This window comes from Gadus macrocephalus, chromosome 15, assembly GCF_031168955.1.
Source record: "Gadus macrocephalus chromosome 15, ASM3116895v1".
Taxonomy (NCBI): Eukaryota; Metazoa; Chordata; class Actinopteri; order Gadiformes; family Gadidae; genus Gadus; species Gadus macrocephalus.
In genome coordinates, this window is record NC_082396.1 from 8363658 (window position 1) to 8382775 (window position 19118).

Consider the following 19118-nt stretch of genomic DNA (forward strand, 5'->3'; position numbering starts at 1 on the left):
AGATTGTTGGACTTGGACAGTCCATAGAGGGAGCCACGCTGCAGTAGCATCCAGATTAGCGCGCAGATAGTGTGCAGGCCTATCTGCGCAACCGACTGAGAGATATATATTCAGATGTCCCACCGTACACGGAGCTCTACCTGGCCGGTACACCGCCCACCACATTCCAACAGAACCGTATGTTCGCCAGAAGTTTTTGCACACCAACCATCCGTTGCCACACTGTATCTCTCGCTGGTCGGTGAAGACTATCCCGTGATACGCACAAAAATAACGGAATAGAGTTTTTTGCACAATCTTTGTTTGAGGTAGAGACGGCAGGTAGAACTACAGGTACGTCTCCAAATTTAGACGATAGACAAAATACACACTCCTTTTGTGTATTTTAACCACAGGAGGAAGCTCGATTTCGTCCAAAAACTATAGATAGTAATGATATTCTGGTAATTATTAAATATTTATCCAGGCATTTCTACGAGTGAACAGGTTCGATGCACCCGTCTGACAAAACAGGACATGTTTACGCAAGAACTGCGCGCATTACGCACTAACCCGGTGGGAGAAAACAGCAGAAAAACACTTCACTCACTGAAGTCGCACATTCATTTGGAGTCATGCCAACATAAACATCGGGTCAGCAGCGGGGATTGTTAGGACTCGTTTAGCAATTCCACGAATGATGTAATAACTGGTATTAAAACGTGTGGGCTGTCAAGCACAAAATGATCGCGCGTACTGTATCCAATCGGCTCTCTGGTTCCTGCATCCATCTCTCTCAGTTCGACTCCAGCGTTTAGCCGACATGCTTGGAATCTGTGTGTGCCTCTGTGCCATCTTGTCTCCCGTCCTCACCGACCCTCAGGATGCAGAGGAGCCAGTCATCTATTCGGTAGGCTGAACTTCTAAGAGATTTAAACAATTTGTTGTTTTATTGCAGTTTTAGTGATTATCACACGTTTTTTAAAAAAAATTGCATGCCCGTGTCTGAGGTGCAATGCTGTGTGTACTTGCGGTTATCTGGATCCATTTCAATGAATCACGAGCTCACCAGCATAATTAAGATCGGTTTTGTACTTTTTTACGCAGTGTACGGATGGGTATCAGTATGATCCTATTCGGGAGCAATGCAAAGGTAAGACATGGTGAATTACAACTTTGGCTTTGACTTCATATCGTACTGACCGAGTTTTCTGAGATAATAGTTCACGTCACCGTGTTTACAAACAATTCATAAAAAATGACTTTTCACTTTCTTTCTCCTTTTTCTGTATTTACTTTATTTCTATCTGTGCTCTTTATCTTTCTGCCTTTCTATTTCTTTCTTTATATCTTTCTGCATCTATTCTTTCTTTCTTTAAATCTTTCTTTCTCTTTTTTCTTTCCCTCTCTCTCTCTCTCTCTCTCTCTCTCTCTCTCTCTCTCTCTCTCTCTCTCTCTCTCTCTCTTTCTTTCTCTCTCTCCATCAGACATCGACGAGTGCGCCCTGGTGGAGGACGCCTGTAAGGGCGGCATGATGTGCATCAACCACTTCGGCGGCTACCTCTGCCTGCCCCACAACTCCCAGATCTACGTCAGCAACAGCCAGGACCAGGGCGCGCAGACGGACACCGTCCGCCCCGTCGTACCCCCTGCCGTGGTTCCCCGTCCGGGCATCGTGTCCCCCGGCGGTGCCGGTGTCGTTGCCGGGACCGGGGCCGGCGCCGGGGGCGGGGGCGGGGGCGGGGGCGGGGTCTATCCGGGGCCCAGGGCCGTCAGCTGCAGCCTGGGGTTTGCTGTGGATGAGCAGAATGTCTGCAGAGGTAAGGACCGCGCGGCGCTTGGTGGGTAGCGGACGGTAGAGTCTAAGGTCAGGATAGAACACCCTTGTGTCATTTGAAGTGCAACTTGGATTTCACTTTAACAACAGTGCAGTACTGGCATCAGTTACAGTTAGACAATAAAGAAGAGTTTGACTAAAGCACTATCACAGCAGGGTGTCTTTTGCAAGTATTGCTATTCACTATAGTTCTGTCACGAATCACTCATGTCATAGATGTAACAATTTATTGCAAAAAAATGGTAAAACAATTTAATATGGCTGTGTGGGGCCACTCTTTTCTGGTCCTACCGGCTGTAGGTTTTTAAGCATGACATACAGATCTCTGATACAGAATACCAACAGCATACCAATATTCAACTACAGGGAGCACGATACAATCCCCCATGTGGTACATCAGTTATCCCAACCCATTGCGTAGGTCATGTGTAACACAGAGCAGAACCAAAGCAGATGGAGGCTGGGCTGTGGCTGTGGGCGAAATTCAGCCAAGGACCCTTAACTCCACCAAGTGTGTGTTTGAGATGGAAGTTCTTTCAATGACCGCCTATCAGTGTACGTGCGTTTGATTGGACCGCTTTAGCTGATAGGGGGTAGCTAGGCCCATTTTTTGTTGAAACTGTTGAAAAGCAGCCACATTCAAATGCAACTTTTGTAATATCGAAATTTATTTCCTCAGACCTGTTTTTCTAAAGGGTGCCGTTTGATTGTGTGTCTTTGGCTCAGTTTCAGCTTCTTTCGGAACAAATGTCTGTAATTTGTGCTAAAATACAGACAGTGCTCCCCTTAGCTCCAGGATGTTATCTGGTCTGAGCTTTGATAGCCAGTGGGTGTGTTCCCAATTGTGAGGATTCTTTGATCTTCGGAAATATTCTTCTTCACTCCCCCTCCCTCTTTCTCTCCTCCCGCTCACACACAAACGCACACACACACACACACACACACACACACACACACAAACACACACACACACACACACAGTACACATACACCAACACATATACGCACACACACACACATGTGCACAAACAACAGGTGTGTGCAACTTATTCACCTTGTGCTCTGTCAGATGTTGTGGCACCTCAGTTTCAGGGATATGACTCCATTATTTCAGCCAGTCGTTATGTTTGGTGATTAAATCAGTGCAGTTAGTTAGATAAGTCAGTTAGATTAGTTAGATAGTTGGGGTCAGTTAGATGACTCTGTAAGATAATTCATTGTCAGTTAGATTAGTTAGTTTGTCGGGTCAGATAGATGACTCTGTAAGATAAGTAATTTATATAAGTCAGTTATATGAGTTAATTTGTCGCGGTCAGTTAGATGACTCTGTAAGATAATTCATTGATCTATAAGTCAGTTAGCTCTGTCTGTCGGCTGACACAGTCAGATCAGTTCATTTTTTTTTAAAACGCAAGCTTAGCTGTAATAAGAGAGTTGCAGTCCGCTCTACAGATGTAATCCAAGAGCGTGTCTCTCAACACTGGAAGCAGGGAGTGGTGGTGTAGGGAGATCTGTGTCTCAGAGCTGCAGTGAAACCAACACATTTCATTTGACATCAGACTTAAGTGTAAGGAGGGTGTTTTATGTGTTGCCGTGAAGCTAACTCTCCGCACCAGTCCCCTCTTTCTCCTCATTTGTGTTTTTATTGGAGTGTAAAACATGGCAATGTATCAGTGAGCTACAGGCACTAGCTGGTAATGATATAGCACTTATTCATGAGCTGGCATGCATGTTCAACACACCCGGTGACACGCAAACATGCATGTACGCACACACACACACACACACACACACACACACACACACACACACACACACACACACACACACACACACACACACACACACACACACACACACACACACACATACACACACACACACACACACACACACTCACACACACACTTTTCAACACATATTTGTCACTGAGATGTAACAAATCTTTATAAAGGCCATTCCTCTTGAACTACTGGCATTTTGTTAAACACATCTTGGTGTATGATAGTATTTCACTCAGTGGAGGGATATAGTCCCCGTTTTACATCGTGTTATTTCCTTCATCCACATGTTATTTTCCACAATAAGCCAATTCCTATACTACATGCTCTTCTGCATATAGGTTGTTTCTGTTCAGCTTTACATCCATGTGTGGTAGAACCCTAAGTGTTTAAATCCTTCTTACATCAGGGTTCACTTCTAGGATGGAGGGGTTGTGTGTTTATCGCTCACACCTTTCACAGTAGTGAAATCACTGTATAATGAAGGTGTTGGTCAAGATGAGTAGTCCTACTAGTCGTGTGAAACTTGGTTATGCGTTCTGAGTTTCACTAAAAGCAATTTTTTGCTCTGTAGTTATTTTCCATTGATAGGATATCTGTTAAAGCAACAGTGGACATCTCTTTCCTTAACATGAAACTTCTTGGTCCAAATGCTGCTACTAATGTGACGGTAAAGTGTGCTCTTTATCACTGTGAAATTAGTATTTGTTGTTTTATAACTTATACTCAGTGAGGGGTTGAGTCCCTTTGACCTGAAATGTGCACAGCAACACAGTAGGTGTTGTTTTAGGGACACACAGAGTTTGAATCTTTACTATTTAGAAGACAGCTTAATGAGGCTTTGCCTTTCCATGACCTTCCCCCCGGCCTCTACATACACGTACACACACAAACACACACAAACACACACACACACACACACACACACACACACACACACACACACACACACACACACACACACACAAACACACACACACACACACACACACACACACGCATGCACAGACATGCACACACAAACACCAACACACACACACACACACACACACACACACACACACACACACACACACACACACACACACACACACACACACACACAAACACACACACACACACACACACACACACACACACACACACACACACACACACACACACGCATGCAAACACTAACTCACACACACGAGACGCATACACAAACTCACAGCTGGGGAGGGACCACTGTGGTTGCCTACCATATAAATGGCATGCTGTAGCTGTGTGTATTTGTGTGTAGTAGTGTGTCTGGTTATTAAACGTTTTTCAGCGTCATGCTAACTAAATGGGGGTAATTCATCAAGTGGTCAAACTAATAATTGAGGGTAAATCAAAAGTGCCTGGAGGGCATTTTAACGATTCTTGTTTATAGAGTCAGGGCCCAAGGCGTCCAGCGTGGAAAAAAGGCTTTTAAAAAGGTCACATTTGAGGACGTAGCACACAAATCAAATGACACCTGATACATGTGTTCACACCACCGCTACACCACTTCTGGTCCCCGGTTCACCCCGGGATGGCTCTAGTAAGGCTCGCTGAGTGCCTCGAAAGGTGCCGAAAGCGTGCACTTTTGGCACCTATTCGCCTGAAGTCCGTGCGCGAGACACATTTCAGTGCCTCCAGCGCCGTGGGTGACATGAGAAGACACGCCACTCCTGTTTACCTGTCTGGCTCGCATGATGCATGCAGCGTTTTCCATCGGCGTGCCTCACTAATTCCACTTAAGCCCAGAGACGGTTTTACCTGCAGCCTTAGGAAACGCTCTCTTACTGCCGAGTAGGAAGTCTTCCCGTTAAGCCCTCTCAGTGACAGGGAAACTGAGATTTCTTTTCCGTGCACTTTTCCGTGTACAACCCATCACACAAAAAAAGGACATTTTTTTCCAGTCGAACACAATGCCCACGGGAGGACTATCTCGGGAATGTCATTGAGCTGGTATTTGCTTTTTTTCCGTTTCCCATCCTCTCCCGTCTTTGGTGATGGGAGGAATTACAAAGCCCGCCTGACAGTTAGGCAACGATCGATCCGTGAGGAGCAGGAATGCAGCACGGAAAGACCAGCCCCGTGTCAAGACACACACACACACACACACCCACACACCCACACACACAGGCACACACACACAGACACACACACACAGGACGCTGCCAACGGGTGCTTCAGAATTTGACCTTATCAGAGTTTAATCATTTGACAGCTCTCCTTGCCGTCTCATTTCTCAACAGTTCCGAAAGGGAGAACATGTTTCAGCCCCCAATCGTTTTTTTTCCCCATCCGTAGTTATTACAGTAGACACCCACGATATTCCCCCCTAGTTTACAGCTCAGCTGGGAAACCTTCCTCAGATGTCTTCCTGGGAGGGCGTCTGTTCCTCTGTGGTAGAAGATAAGGGCTGGGGGGGCGGGGGGGGGGGGGGGGGGGGGGGGGGGGGGGGGGGGACAGCAGAATAAATGTCTTTGAACGGGGAGGAGACGAGATGTCAGCAGGAAGATCAAGAACCACAAAAGAGACGAAAAATCATGAAAAGAAAAGTGGATGTAGGTGGGGGTGTATTCCCCCCTCACCCTCACCCTCCCCCTCCCCCTCACCCCCCCCCCCCCCCACCACCGCCACCACTGGCATCACAGAGGCGAGGCGAGATCAAACGCAGGGGTGCTCTGCTTGATGAGAGCTCTGCAGCGCTGACCCACTTATGTCCAGGGGGCGTTACGTTGTTGAGCGTGGCGGAGGAGGGCACGAGACACACCTGGTTGTCTCGCCTTAGCCTTTTGAACCCCCTCCGCTAATAGCTGTGGTTTGCACGGCCTCTATCAACACACGCCTTCAAGGTGCCATGACGGATCAGACACGCAATGGTTCTGGTTGAAGCAGGGAAAGTTCAAACTGAAGACACTGTGGGTGTGTGGGTGTGTGTGTGTGTGTGTGTGTGTGTGGGGGGGGGGGGGGGGGGGGGGGATGTGTGAGTGTGTGGATACGGTTAGAGTTAGTGTATGTGTGTATGTCTGTGTGGTAGGATCAGGGTTAGTGTGTGTGTGTGTGTGTGGTAGGGTTAGTGTGTGTGTGTGTGTGGGGGGGGGTAGGGTTAGTGTGTGTGTGTGTGTGTGTGTGTGTGTGTGTGTGTGTGTGTGTGTGTGTGTGTGTGTGTGTGTGTGTGTGTGTGTGTGTGGTAGGGTTAGCGTGTGTGTTTGTGTTGGGTAGGGCTGAGGTTAGTGTGTGTGTGTGTGTCTTTGAGCTTTCACCCACTAGGACAATCTAACCAAAGATCTGAGTGGTGCTAGTTGTTGTTGGTGCTGTGGTTGTTGTGGTGATTTGATGGTGTCTCCTCTCTGTGCTGTGCCCAAGCTGGTGAAAGAGGGGGGTAACGGTCATCGAAGTGGCTTTAATGTTGCTGTTGGTACGTCTCTCCCGCTATGGGAGGGAGGCTGCTGCTGCTGTCTCAAGCCAGCTGCTTCCTACTCTGACGGGCTCAACCTTGTTGCCTTTTTACGCTTACCTCATGATGGAAAAAGGACGCAGGAACGCTGTAAAATCCCTGCTCTGGGCTGACCCTTTCGCACGCACCAAGCGACAGGAATCCCTCTTGTTGTGTTGTTGTACTTGGCATTCGTTCTTCGGAGAGACGCCGTTCGCAGTTTGTCTTCTTTTTTGTCTGGATCCGCGTTCACACCTCCTGCTTCCTGTTTGAAACCAGTTTGTCGCCACAGCTGTAGCTATGCTGACGGCTCCCTGACAGCGCTGGCTCACGTCTGAACAGCTGAACGGAAAAAATGAATAACGAAAATTGACTGTGTATTGATGATCGGACGATGGACGGTTCGGCACTTGGTCACTTTATTGAAATTGCAAAATAATATAAAAAACGATCAGAGGCGTTGAAATGTAACTAAAATACTTAACATATAAAATCAATAGATGATAACGGGAATCAGACACCACCAAGGCCTGTGTTAGCGTGGACATTATCGTGGACGGTCTCTTCAACGTTGCGAAATGTAATCTGTTTTTATTGTCATAACATCTCTGCTTACCCAAAGATCTGGTTGGCCCGTGTTGAAGCGGACATCTTGTCCAACACAGGAGATGACTCTCTAAAACATCAACTTCTTTCCACCTTGGTGCTTCTGCGAACGCATGATAGGAAATACTCCCAAGTGATAATTATAACAAGCCCTATCATGTCAGAATAAAAGCATGAGAAAATAACATTCTGCAGCTAATCCAGGAGCTATTTCGGTCTCTGGAACTCACATTTATGTCTCGTTCAGCCCCTTCACATGCAACATATCTATGAATACTGTTACTGTTATACACATGCACACATGCACATCAATAATGTATGTCCACACTTAGAATAATGTAATTACTCTGAATGTGTATAATCTTCAAATTGGAGTCAATGTACCTTATAACATTGTTTAAACTTATAACTTTTTCAAAGTGTTAATAAGATGAGACCATAAAATGCATTCAGTCAAGAGGCACGCGCACACACCTCAGCTTGTGCACACACACACACGCACACGCACGCACACACACACACACACACACACACACACACAAACACACACACACACACACACACACACACACACACACGTGCGGGCGGGCTGAAACGCACATGCATTCACCATCCTCAACACACATGCAAACACACACGCACACACACCCTCAGTTTGAATGCATTCACTCCCTAAACACACACACAGAAATACACACACACATGCCCACACACACACAAGTCTTGAAATGCACATGTATTCACTCCCTTCTCGTACACCACAACCCCCACACACACACACACACACACACACACACACACACACACACACACACACACACACACACACACACACACACACACACACACACACACACACACACACACACACACCCCAAAAAACAAAATAGACACTCAGAGCCGTGGCCAGCCCTCACTGCTCCCCTAAATCCCGGGAGGAATTAAGTCTTAATCTCCCTGAAGCGCTGGGAGGTTGCCTGTGACATCACACGCAGCACAAGCAGCCTTAAATCTCCCTTCGAACGAGCAGGGGAGGCCTCCGCCCTCCGGTTCCCGATCACTCTTTCCCTCAGCATCTCCCCTCTGCCCTGGGGAGAACCCCCTTGTGGTTCCCTGGATGTTATGTGTTGTACGTCGACATAACAACTCTTGGACACCACAGAATGATGCTCCGCCAGAGAGATAGATCACAGTTATGATAGGGAGAAGACCCCATCAAGGGCGGAAAGATACACACAGAAGAGCGAGAGTTAGAGCGCAGTTAAGAAGGAGGAGAGCAGATCAATTGTGTAAGAGAACGAGAAGAGAGTGAGAGAAAGAACAAGAGCGACGGTGCTGATAACCCTCACATGAAATGATCATTAAAATATGCTTTCTCTGTTCCTATAATCAGGTGGCTTGTTCGATTCGACTTTTTCATACGTAAATAATTAGCTAATTTAAGTAGACATTCATTCATGGGACGTTGAACGATGGCTGTGCATCTGAGGACATTACAGTGTTCTTGTGTGTGCATCTAGTGGACATTACAAGTCTACTATGTACCCCAAGTGGACATCACATGTCTACTTGGTGTACATCAAGGGGACATTGCATGTCGACGAAGTACACCGTGTGGACAAAACAAGTGTACTTTGTACACCAGTTGGGCAACACAAATGTGGCTGAGTTACAGTAGTCCTGTCTGTAGACCAAGTGGACATTTAGAAAGCGCACCAGGTTGACATTACGGTAGTCTTGTCTGTAGACCAAGTGGACATTTAGCATGGCCACCAAGTGGACATTTAGCATGTGCATCAAGTGGACATTACAGTAGACCAAGTTGACATTACAGTAGTCTTGTCTTTAGACCAAGTGGACGTTACAGTAGTCTTCTCTTTAGACCAAGATGACATTACAGTAGTCTTGTCTGTAGACCAAGTGGACATTTAGCATGCGTACAAAGTGGACATTGCAGCTCTGGTGTGATGCAAGCGGCAGGACCTTTACGAGAGCTCGGTGCTCAGTGTGATAGCCTACTCTGGGATTCAGAGAGAAAGAGAGGGAGAGGGAGAGAACCCCACCCAGCCGTTCCCCTCTGACGCCTTTGTCGAAAGCATGTTGGCAGATTTTTAAAGGTTGTAGTGACAAGGTAGCCGTCACCATTTCCCCGGGAATGATATATGGTGTTGAGTGGAGCACATGTGCTTTTATTTAGCAAGAGCTTTAAGCTTCTTAGAGGAGGAGTGGTCGATGGGCCAACTTCTACTACATGCTGCAAGCTCCCTAGGAAGCACTGCTCTCCCCATCGTAGGAGAGAAGTTTATTTTACAATCATTTTATTTTACTAAGCTATATCATACGCATGACTTTTTGTTGGGTCTGTGTGCGAGGGTGTGGTCCCACAGGTGTGTGTGTGTGTGTGTGTGTGTGCGTGCAAACACGCGCATTTGTACATGTTTTTGTTAATGTCTGCTCTGCTAAGTGTGTGTGAATCTGTACATGTATGTGTGTATGACTGCATGTCTGTGTGTGTGTGTGTGTGTGTGTGTGTGTGTGTGTGTGTGTGTGTGTGTGTGTGTGTGTGTGTGTGTGTGTGTGTGTGTGTGTGTGTGTGTGTGTGTGTGTGCGCGTGTGTGTGTGTGTGTGTGTGTGTGTGTGTGTGTGTGTGCGTGTGTGTGTGTGTGTGTGCGTGTGTGTGTGTGTGTGTGTGTGTATGCGTGTGTGTGCGTGTGTGTGTGCATGCTTGTGTGTGTGTGTGTGTGTGCATGCTTGTGTGATGCGTTGTCAGGAGACCACCCAGGAGAACTGCTGGTGGTCTCCGTGGAGCGTGCACGTAACGGGTACATACGTGTTTATGTCGGTCGGCGTAGGGGAGAGTGAGGTAGAGACACAGAGAGAGAGAGAGAGAGGAGAGAGATGGAGTCAGAGGTGTTTCTCTGACGCGTTCCGGAGAGAATAGCTCTTCTTAATCACAAGCCACTAGCAGTGTAAGTGCTGGTGAGATTCATGCTTAAAGCAGAGGTGTCATGTATGTTGGAACTGTATCTCGCTGTCGCGTTTTCTTTCCATTTCATATACATGTCAGTAGTTGGATACCTTCTTCTCTGTGTTTGATGTGTCGTCTCCCCTTTCATTGGCTCCAAACAAACGTAACAACACCTGTGACGATGATGATTCTCCGCAGATATGTTACATTCATAACTCAAACTCTCTCGTTTTATCTTCATCATTCATCCCTAGCGTTTGAAAATCCCCTCTCTTTGCCTTCTGAGGCCGACATCTGTGTTCTGCTCACCTAACGCAAACTATGGGCACAGCCTGTTTATGTTGGCACAACACAAGGTTGATGGAGATTGTGTGTGTGCATTTGTGTGTTTGTGTGTGTGTGTCAGAGAATACAAGAGGAGGGGCATCAACATGATTTTGGAATTTACAAAACACACTTGCCCAGTTAGTTGCCACACTTACGAAGTCTCTCTTTCTCTCTCTCTCTCTCTCTCTCTCTCTCTCTCTCTCTCTCTCTCTCTCTCTCTCTCTCTCTCTCTCTCTCTCTCTTACCCCCCCCGACACACACACACACACACACACAGATTGGCACACATTCTCTCTTTCTACAACACACACACACTCCATGCCCTTCCCTGCTGTTATCAGAAGATAAGCTCTGCCAGCTTCTTGCCCCGGAGCCCTCTGCCTCCTATCTCTATTCCCTGGGCTCGTCCATGCGTACATGCATATGCAAACACATGGGATTGCTGCAGAGGTTATTATATCTTCCACTTCCTGTTCGTAGTTTATCTTTGTTGTATCACAATAGGTGCAGAAAGGCCGAGTGCATGAGCAGTTATTCATGTGAACTTGCTTTCGTTCAAGAATTAATACAGACATATAGAGACGGCCACAGTTGTTCCTTTGGTTGACAAAATGTGTGTGTGTGTGTGTGTGTGTGTGTGTGTGTGTGTGTGTGTGTGTGTGTGTGTGTGTGTGTGTGTGTGTGTGTGTGTGTGTGTGTGTGTGTGTGTCTGTGTGTGTGTGTGTGTGTGTGTGTGTGTGTGTGTGTGTCTGTGTGTGTGTCTGTGTGTGTGTGTCTGTGTCTGCATGTGGCAGATATCGATGAGTGTGCGACGGGCCGACACTCGTGCGGCCCTGAGCAGACCTGCCTGAACACCAGGGGGTCCTTCACCTGCCAGTGTGGACAGGGCTACCTCAGGAACAGTGACCAGTGTGTCGGTGAGACCCCCCCCCCCCCCGTCCCCGTCCCCGTCAGTCTATGATCTGATCTGTTGTGCTCAGCACCCCTGTGTCGGGGGTTGTAGTGGTAGTGGTAGTGGTAGTGGTAGTGGTGGTGGTTAAACCATGGCATCCATTTATAATTTACCATTGATGAATGTATTATGCTTGGTCATGTATTTACATGTATAATAGTAAAACATAATTGTGGGTAAACCCTGATAGACAAGATACGTGCAGGTCGATGCAAGTAAAAACAGGCAGGGGAAAAAGGAACAATAAAATAATCCCAAAAGCGTCAACAAAGTGAGTTTTTTAAATGGGAAAACTAAATGGAAGCTGTGTGTGCAAGTGTGAAAGTGTGAAAGCGAACATTTGTGTGACTGTATGGGAGTATGACTTGCACATGTGTGTGTGTGTGTGTGTGTGTGTGTGTGTGTGTGTGTGTGTGTGTGTGTGTGTGTGTATACGTGCGGCTCTCATGCGTGCCTGTGATCTGCAGACAGGGACGAGTGTCTCCAGTCCCACTTCTGCATGCACCGCTGTGTGAACCTCCCCGGGTCCTACCGGTGTGAGTGCAACACGGGTCACAAGCTGGCCAGCAACAACCACAGCTGCGTGGGTGAGTCAACGTCTCCACCGGTGGTCCCCGACCTCTCTCGCCCTGCGACCCCCATCTTCTGCATCTGCTTCCACACAAACTGTTTTGTACCACATCCCCGTCTGCAGGTGATACCAACGTCCCGCGACAACGTCATCGCATCGCTCTGCTGCAAGATAATTGATAAGCGGTAGTTTGCTTGTGGCTATGAATCGTCAAGCAGTCAGTTGGCTAAAATGCTAAAAAGGAGGATCAAATATCTTTAGCTTATTTCAGCAGTCTCCTGTGACCCGATTGCCTATCAAGGGATCCCAAGTGAGTCCCGAGCTGCAGGTTGAAAGAAATGGACCTTACGCAATGGCTCAGCATATGGTGCTTCGACGGAAACATTTACAGAATCTGAAAAAACAATGTCGATAATCTTTTGTTTTTGAATGGAGACAATATAGAATTCTCCTGACACTAGTTGGTTTTCACCAGTGCAATACAATACAATACTTGCAAAAGAACACAATAGTGAAGGAGCTTAGCCGCTGCCCTTGTTTACGGCGTTATGGATTGAAAAGGAAGGAGAGGTATCCCAGGAATGAGGGAGTGATGTTTGTGCGTAACATGTTCTGTCTACCTATCATCGCCATTGTCTCCCAAATGTCAGAGATATCCTTCTCACTGAGAGACATCTCTCCCTGAAATTGTTGTGCTTTGATATGATGGGCTGATGGCCCAGTTATTTATAATAACAATAATACCTCAATCATTCTAATAAAACTCAAGGACAAGGAAATAAACACCCAATGTATACAGCAGTTAAAATGAGACCGGCCCATAGGTCAAGGTCAAGCTGGATCTGAAGCCAGTGAAAAGACATGAGCAGCAGTGTAATGACATGGTGTCTCTCGTCATGTCCATCTAGTGCCTGATGAGTGCACGTCTCTCGTTCTCAGACGTGAATGAGTGTGAGCTGCAGAGCCCCTGCCAGCACCAGTGTTACAACCTGCTGGGCTCCTTCCTCTGCCAGTGTCACCAGGGTTATGAGCTGGCGGGAGACACCGTTTCCTGTCAAGGTGATGCCTGCACACACACACAGAAACACACACACACACACACACACACAAAAACAAGCGTGCCAACCAAACAGACACCGATCACACACGCATGCACGTACACATGCAACAAGCACTGATTGATGAATTATTCTGGGAATCACGTAACTGTTAACCCTAATCTTTTTTATATTATTAATATTTTTAAATTGTGTCAGCATATACATATCTTCCGTTTGGGTGTGTGTTTGTGTGTGTGTGTGTGTGTGTGTGTGGGCGTACGTTTGGGTGTGTGTGTGTGCCTGCACATGTGTGTACATATTTACATCAGAGCCATGCATCCATCCATCCATGTGTCTCCTCCCTCCCAGACATCGATGAGTGCAGCTTCTCCAGCTACATGTGTCAGTACCAGTGTATCAACACCCAAGGGAGCTACACCTGCCAGTGTCCGGACGGCTACCAGCTCCACGGAGCCAGGCTGTGTCAAGGTACCACCCCCCCCCCCCATCCCTGTATCTCTATTGGTCCTCACCCATGTCAATCTTACTCCTAACGTCTCCTATAGGGCTACGACGTCGTCCCACCTGCGCCTTAATATGTATGTGTTTTAGCCAAAGCAGCTTATAAACGCAGATGCAAGAATAAAGGAACATGCAGGAGTTAGGCATCTTACTTAACAGACTAACAGACTGTATATTTTTGGGGGCACAATCAACAAAACACTTTTTGACTACAGAAAAGTTAGATAGGTCTGAAGATGCTTAATGCCCTACCTCCTTATTACACGTATCTAATAGAATTCACTGGTTGCTTCGGATAAAAGCGTTCGCAATGTTACTAAATACTAAATACAAATAGTAGATAGTGGGGCTTGACTTCAGAGATCGAACCCGGACACCCTAGCTAATACAAATCCATCCAGCCCCCCCAACTCCTGTTCTGTAGCATTACCTCAGGGCCAGCTCGTTGTAAACCACTGCACTCGGGATCCCAACCCCCAACAAATCCCTGGCTCTAAGGTCATGGAAAGAAGCATGGCGAGCGGCAGAGCAGGCACTGTGACCTTGTGTTTCCCCCGCTATGTCATCGCTATGATGTCACATTTATGATGTTGTTCCTCGCTAAGTGGGGACATTTACAGCCCAGAAGTCCTCTTCAAAGGGGAGCTGTTTTCTTTCTTTCTTTTTTTCTTTTTTATCCTTTCTCTCCCGCCTCGGCTGGTCAGGTGAGGGGCAGTCATGTTCCCGCGCCTTGTGTCCCTGTGGGACCTCTTGCCTCCCTGTAGGTCCTCTTGTCTCCCTGCGGGACCTCTTGTCTCCCTGTGGGACCTCTTGTCTCCCGTGGGGCCTACTGTCTCCCTGCGGGACCTCTTGTCTCCCTGTAGGTCCCCTTGTCTCCCTGTGGGACCTCTTGCCTCCCGTGGGGCCTACTGGGTCCCTGTGGGACCTACTGTCTCCCTGTAGGACCTCTTGTCTCCCTGTAGGACCTACTGTCTCCCTCCAGGACCTCTTCTCTCCCTGTAGGTCCTCTTGTCTCCCTGTGGGACCTACTTTCTCCCTGCAGGACCTCTTGTCTCCCTGCAGGACCTCTTGCCTCCCGTGGGACCTACTGTCTCCCTGCAGGACCTCTTGTCTCCCTGTAGGACCTACTGTGTCCCTGTGGGACGGCTCGTCTCCCTGTTGGACACAGGAGGATAAATTAAATGAAACCAAGGACAATATAATTATCTAAAGATTTGCCAACATTTTAAAATAAGAACTACAAATTAAAGCATGCTTCAAACTCTAAGTATAACCTTTGGTCTCTTGGAGAGACCAAGCTATGATCTTTATGGAATCTGAGACATCTTTACCTCTCTACTGTCTGTTTTTTACCGGAATTTATCTTGGTATGTATAAATCTGTGTTGTTTTTGCAGGATATATTAAGCTGTAGCTGTAGCTGTATGTTAAGCTGTATTTCTGACTCTCGTGTCCCTCTGACTCAACGCGCTCTCTCCCTCTCTCCCTGTGATCCAGATATAAACGAGTGTGAGAAAGGCACCCATGACTGCAGGGAGGACGAGATGTGTTGGAACTACTATGGAAGTTTCCGCTGTTACCCCAGCAACCCTTGCCTGGAGCCCTACGTCAGGACCGGCGAGAAGTCAGTTGGACCACATCCTCCTCTTTTAGCCTCTGACTATTTAACGCTGGACCGCATTGCTACATATCACTAGAGAGGCTAAACACGTAGAGGCAGGATACTCCTGTCATGTATCATGTTTAAGAGTCACTTTAAGTTGCTTTTCCATAAAAGTATTTTCTAACTTAGTAAATATAACACAAATTATTATTAAAATCAAAAGTGATCAATTGAATGTACCCTTTCTCTCGCAGCCGCTGTAGCTGCCGCTCCCAGACAGACTGCCAGGGCGTCACGCCCTCCATCATCTACAAGTACATGAGCATCCAATCGGAGCGCCCCGTGCCGTCGGACATCTTCCAGATCCAGGCGACCAACATGTACGCCAACACACACAACACCTTCAGGATCAAATCAGGCAACGAGGCCGGAGAGTTCTTCCTCAGGGTAAGGGTTTGATCAACGGTTCCCCAACAACATGTGTACTTACGTTAACGCAAATGTTTCCAACAAGGTTCTAACAGAAATATGTATTGACGTGATATTTTAAAAATCGATCTAGATTTTAAAAGATGTGCAGCCCGGCTCACGCACACAGTAACGTTATAACCTTGATTGAATGTAATCAGCTATTGATTTTTGATGCAGCAACTAATTCTTCCTTATTTGTTCTTTGGTTAATTATTTCTCTCTGTTTCATTCTTTCCTTCATTCCTCCTTCTATCCATCCATCCATCCATCCATCCATCCATCCATCCATCCATCCATCCATCCATCCATCCATCCTCTCTTTCTCCCATCCTTCACCCATTCATCTATCACTCCATCCATCCTTTCTTTCTCCCACCCTTCACCCATTCATCTATCACTCAATCCATCCATCCACTCTTTCTCCCATCCTCTTTCTTCCATTCTTCATCCATCCATCCATCCATCCATCCTCCCTTCCTCCCACCCTTCACCCACTCCCACTCGCCTCCCAGCGCTCCAGCAACATGAGCGCCATGCTGGTGATGACCAAGCCCCTGAGCGGGCCCAGCGAGCACGTGGTGGACCTGGAGATGATCACCCAGCACATGACCATGAACTACCGCTCCAGCTCCCTGCTGCGGCTCACCGTCATCGTGGGGCCGTACGCCTTCTAAGCACATAGCTTGCCCACAGCCTGCCCCCCTCGCCAAGGGTCCTGCCAGGCTAGCCCCTAGCCCTGTCAAGAAACAGCCCCACAGCTCAGCAGTACAGATAGATTCATAACCACAACCGTCAGACTCTCCAGCAAAGCTTTTTCCTTAAACCGCAGAAACATCCAAAACACCCGAATCAGACCAGGACAATCCAATCCAGAACAGGCCAGAGGCCGAGCCAGTTGGTTCTAGAACATTCCAGATCAAGCCAGTCAATGGCCAAGCATTCCAGTACAGGCCAGAATGTTCCAGGTCCTGACCAAGCCAATCGAAGCCAGTCCAAACCAGAGTAAGGCCAGAACAAGCCATGTGTCCACTAGGCTTTTTCTTTGGTGCAGGGTGAATTAAATTATTTTACCCCTGGAATGAAATCCTTTTAAAGTGTGTAGCATGGATGCTTCATAGCACTTGTGAATCTAGGTCCAAATACATCTCAGATAAAGCACACTTACCAAGCATGGGAGCAAGTTTATCGGCTGTATTGCAGCTAGTGAATAGGGAAAGATTTTATAAAAGAGACCCCAGCCCCCATGACAATGAATGACAATGAATTGGACACACATCCAAACAGGGATGCATGTATTCCCAATCCAAACTCCCAGACCTCTTCATATTTACCTTAAGCAGCTGTAAATATAATATATATATGCTTCTCTTAAACAGCACTAACTAATAGCTTACCCCTGGGTCAATAGTGATATTCAAAAGCCTCTTCTAGACTTAGAATGAAAAATTACCAGGTGCATTATAGGTCAACTTAAAATATAAATGCAGCACGTACCAGTGAAAGTGTTGCTAGCACTTGCTTGCCCTTTCATTCTTTGTCAATGAAATGCCTTTTATTCAAGAATGGAGGAGTCTATTATACAGTTTCCCCATTCAGTCTAGGAAAGTTGCCTGTGTTTATACTCGGGAGTAATCATTTCCAGAGCTGTCCAAAAGGGTAGAATTGTATTCTCTGGGGTCCTGCTGTTATAAATAATAGTACCTTCTTTGTGACAACAGGCTTGCATCCAATAACCTCTCATTCATCATCAATTCATGCGTATATGGGCCCGTGTTTCTGCGTGTGTGAGTGATGGTGTGTTGCGGTGTGATATGGAATAATGGATGATAATGAAAGATTGAGGGAAAGTTTGAGAAGTTTTCTCCAATCCCCCCCCAGGCCCTTTTCGTTGGGTAGATGTCGCTGATCTGTTTATGTATTTCTGTCATGCCATTTTATTAACCTTTGGTTATGAATCTTTCCTGAACTCTAAATGTTTGCTCAACGGCTCTTTGGGCCACAGAGGCACTCACACACTCACGCCAGAGAACACGCTCACCAAATGATGGCATACGTAAGAAAAAAAAAAAAAAAGCTTGGCTCCCCGCTTCTCCTAGCTCATGTTTTAAAAAGCCACCACGGACCACCGCACAGGGGCCACAGTCAACAAGTCCACTTGGCTCCAGAGTCCATGCCAGTCCACCGATTACGTCCGTGCTTGCCTGACGGCGATATTAACACGCGTGGCCCCCAGTAGCTGGCTCTCACCAAACACACGCCAGGGGATCGCGAAAGAGTTCACACGGATAATACTCCACCAGCACTCCTGACGCGGGCCGACTGCCTAGAACTATCGATCACTGTGTCTTCTTCGTTCTTTTCCCGCACAGCTTTTGTCTTGTCGATGACACATTAATATTGCACACTGTAGACAAGTAGCACTGAAAAAAAAGGAAACATGCCCAACTACTCGCCACTCTCTTTTGTTTATTTTCCTGGAATTATTAATTTTGTTTTCCTGTGACCAGCTGTGAGCATGCGTTATTGTTCAACATGGAACCTGTGCCTTATAAGTATACACGATGCAACTAGCAGGCTTATTTAGTCATTCTGCCAGCTCTGTTATTAAAAACATTCAAATAAGTTCATTTCAAATACCTAAATGTGTTTGTTTTTTGTATCTCTCCTGTATTTAAAATAGCCAATATATTTTTTTTTCCACTTGTATCTTGAACTGAACACTCGTAGGAGCAAAAAATTATGATGTTGAATAAAATATGATGGAAAAGGGGACAGAGTCGTGCTGTTTTCTTTTCAGCGTTCGCAAACTAAAGAGATAAATACCTCTGAGGAGACGTTGAGGGCTACGTCGCGAGGGGCTGTTGTACACTAAACCTGTCAAGCTCAATAACATCTGTCTTCATATGTAATGGAAAACATACTCAGGTTTTTTGTTTTTTCGTAGCACTTTTCCACGCTTCTGGGAAAAGGTGAAGATGACATCATGGGAATCTAATGATGATAAAGTCAGT

General features: G+C 46.8%; 1 protein-coding gene and 1 long non-coding RNA gene across 4 annotated transcripts; one reads left to right on the forward strand and one right to left on the reverse strand.

The window, feature by feature from the left end:
- The first annotated feature begins 153 nt into the window (after nt 1–153).
- Nucleotides 154–18879, forward strand: LOC132472930 (EGF-containing fibulin-like extracellular matrix protein 1). 3 transcript variants are annotated; one of them, XM_060072799.1, is made up of 11 exons: nt 154–333; nt 780–889; nt 1087–1132; nt 1467–1799; nt 11744–11866; nt 12369–12488; nt 13412–13531; nt 13882–14001; nt 15531–15657; nt 15891–16083; nt 16620–18879. In XM_060072799.1, exons 2-11 carry the CDS (start codon nt 803–805, stop codon nt 16779–16781), a joined length of 1431 nt encoding a protein of 476 aa, XP_059928782.1. In that variant the 5' UTR covers nt 154–333; nt 780–802; the 3' UTR covers nt 16782–18879. The 3 variants fall into 3 exon arrangements, with proteins under 3 accessions (XP_059928782.1, XP_059928781.1, XP_059928783.1); XM_060072798.1 differs by lacking the exon at nt 154–333 and having other exon boundaries at nt 586–889; XM_060072800.1 differs by lacking the exons at nt 154–333; nt 11744–11866; nt 12369–12488 and having other exon boundaries at nt 587–889.
- On the reverse strand, nt 3598–7741 carry LOC132472932 (uncharacterized). The gene is made up of 2 exons (XR_009529219.1): nt 7130–7741; nt 3598–6028 (listed from the first exon to the last, which is right to left on the reverse strand). It is a non-coding gene; the product is annotated as an uncharacterized LOC132472932 (long non-coding RNA).
- Nucleotides 18880–19118: the final 239 nt, after the last annotated feature.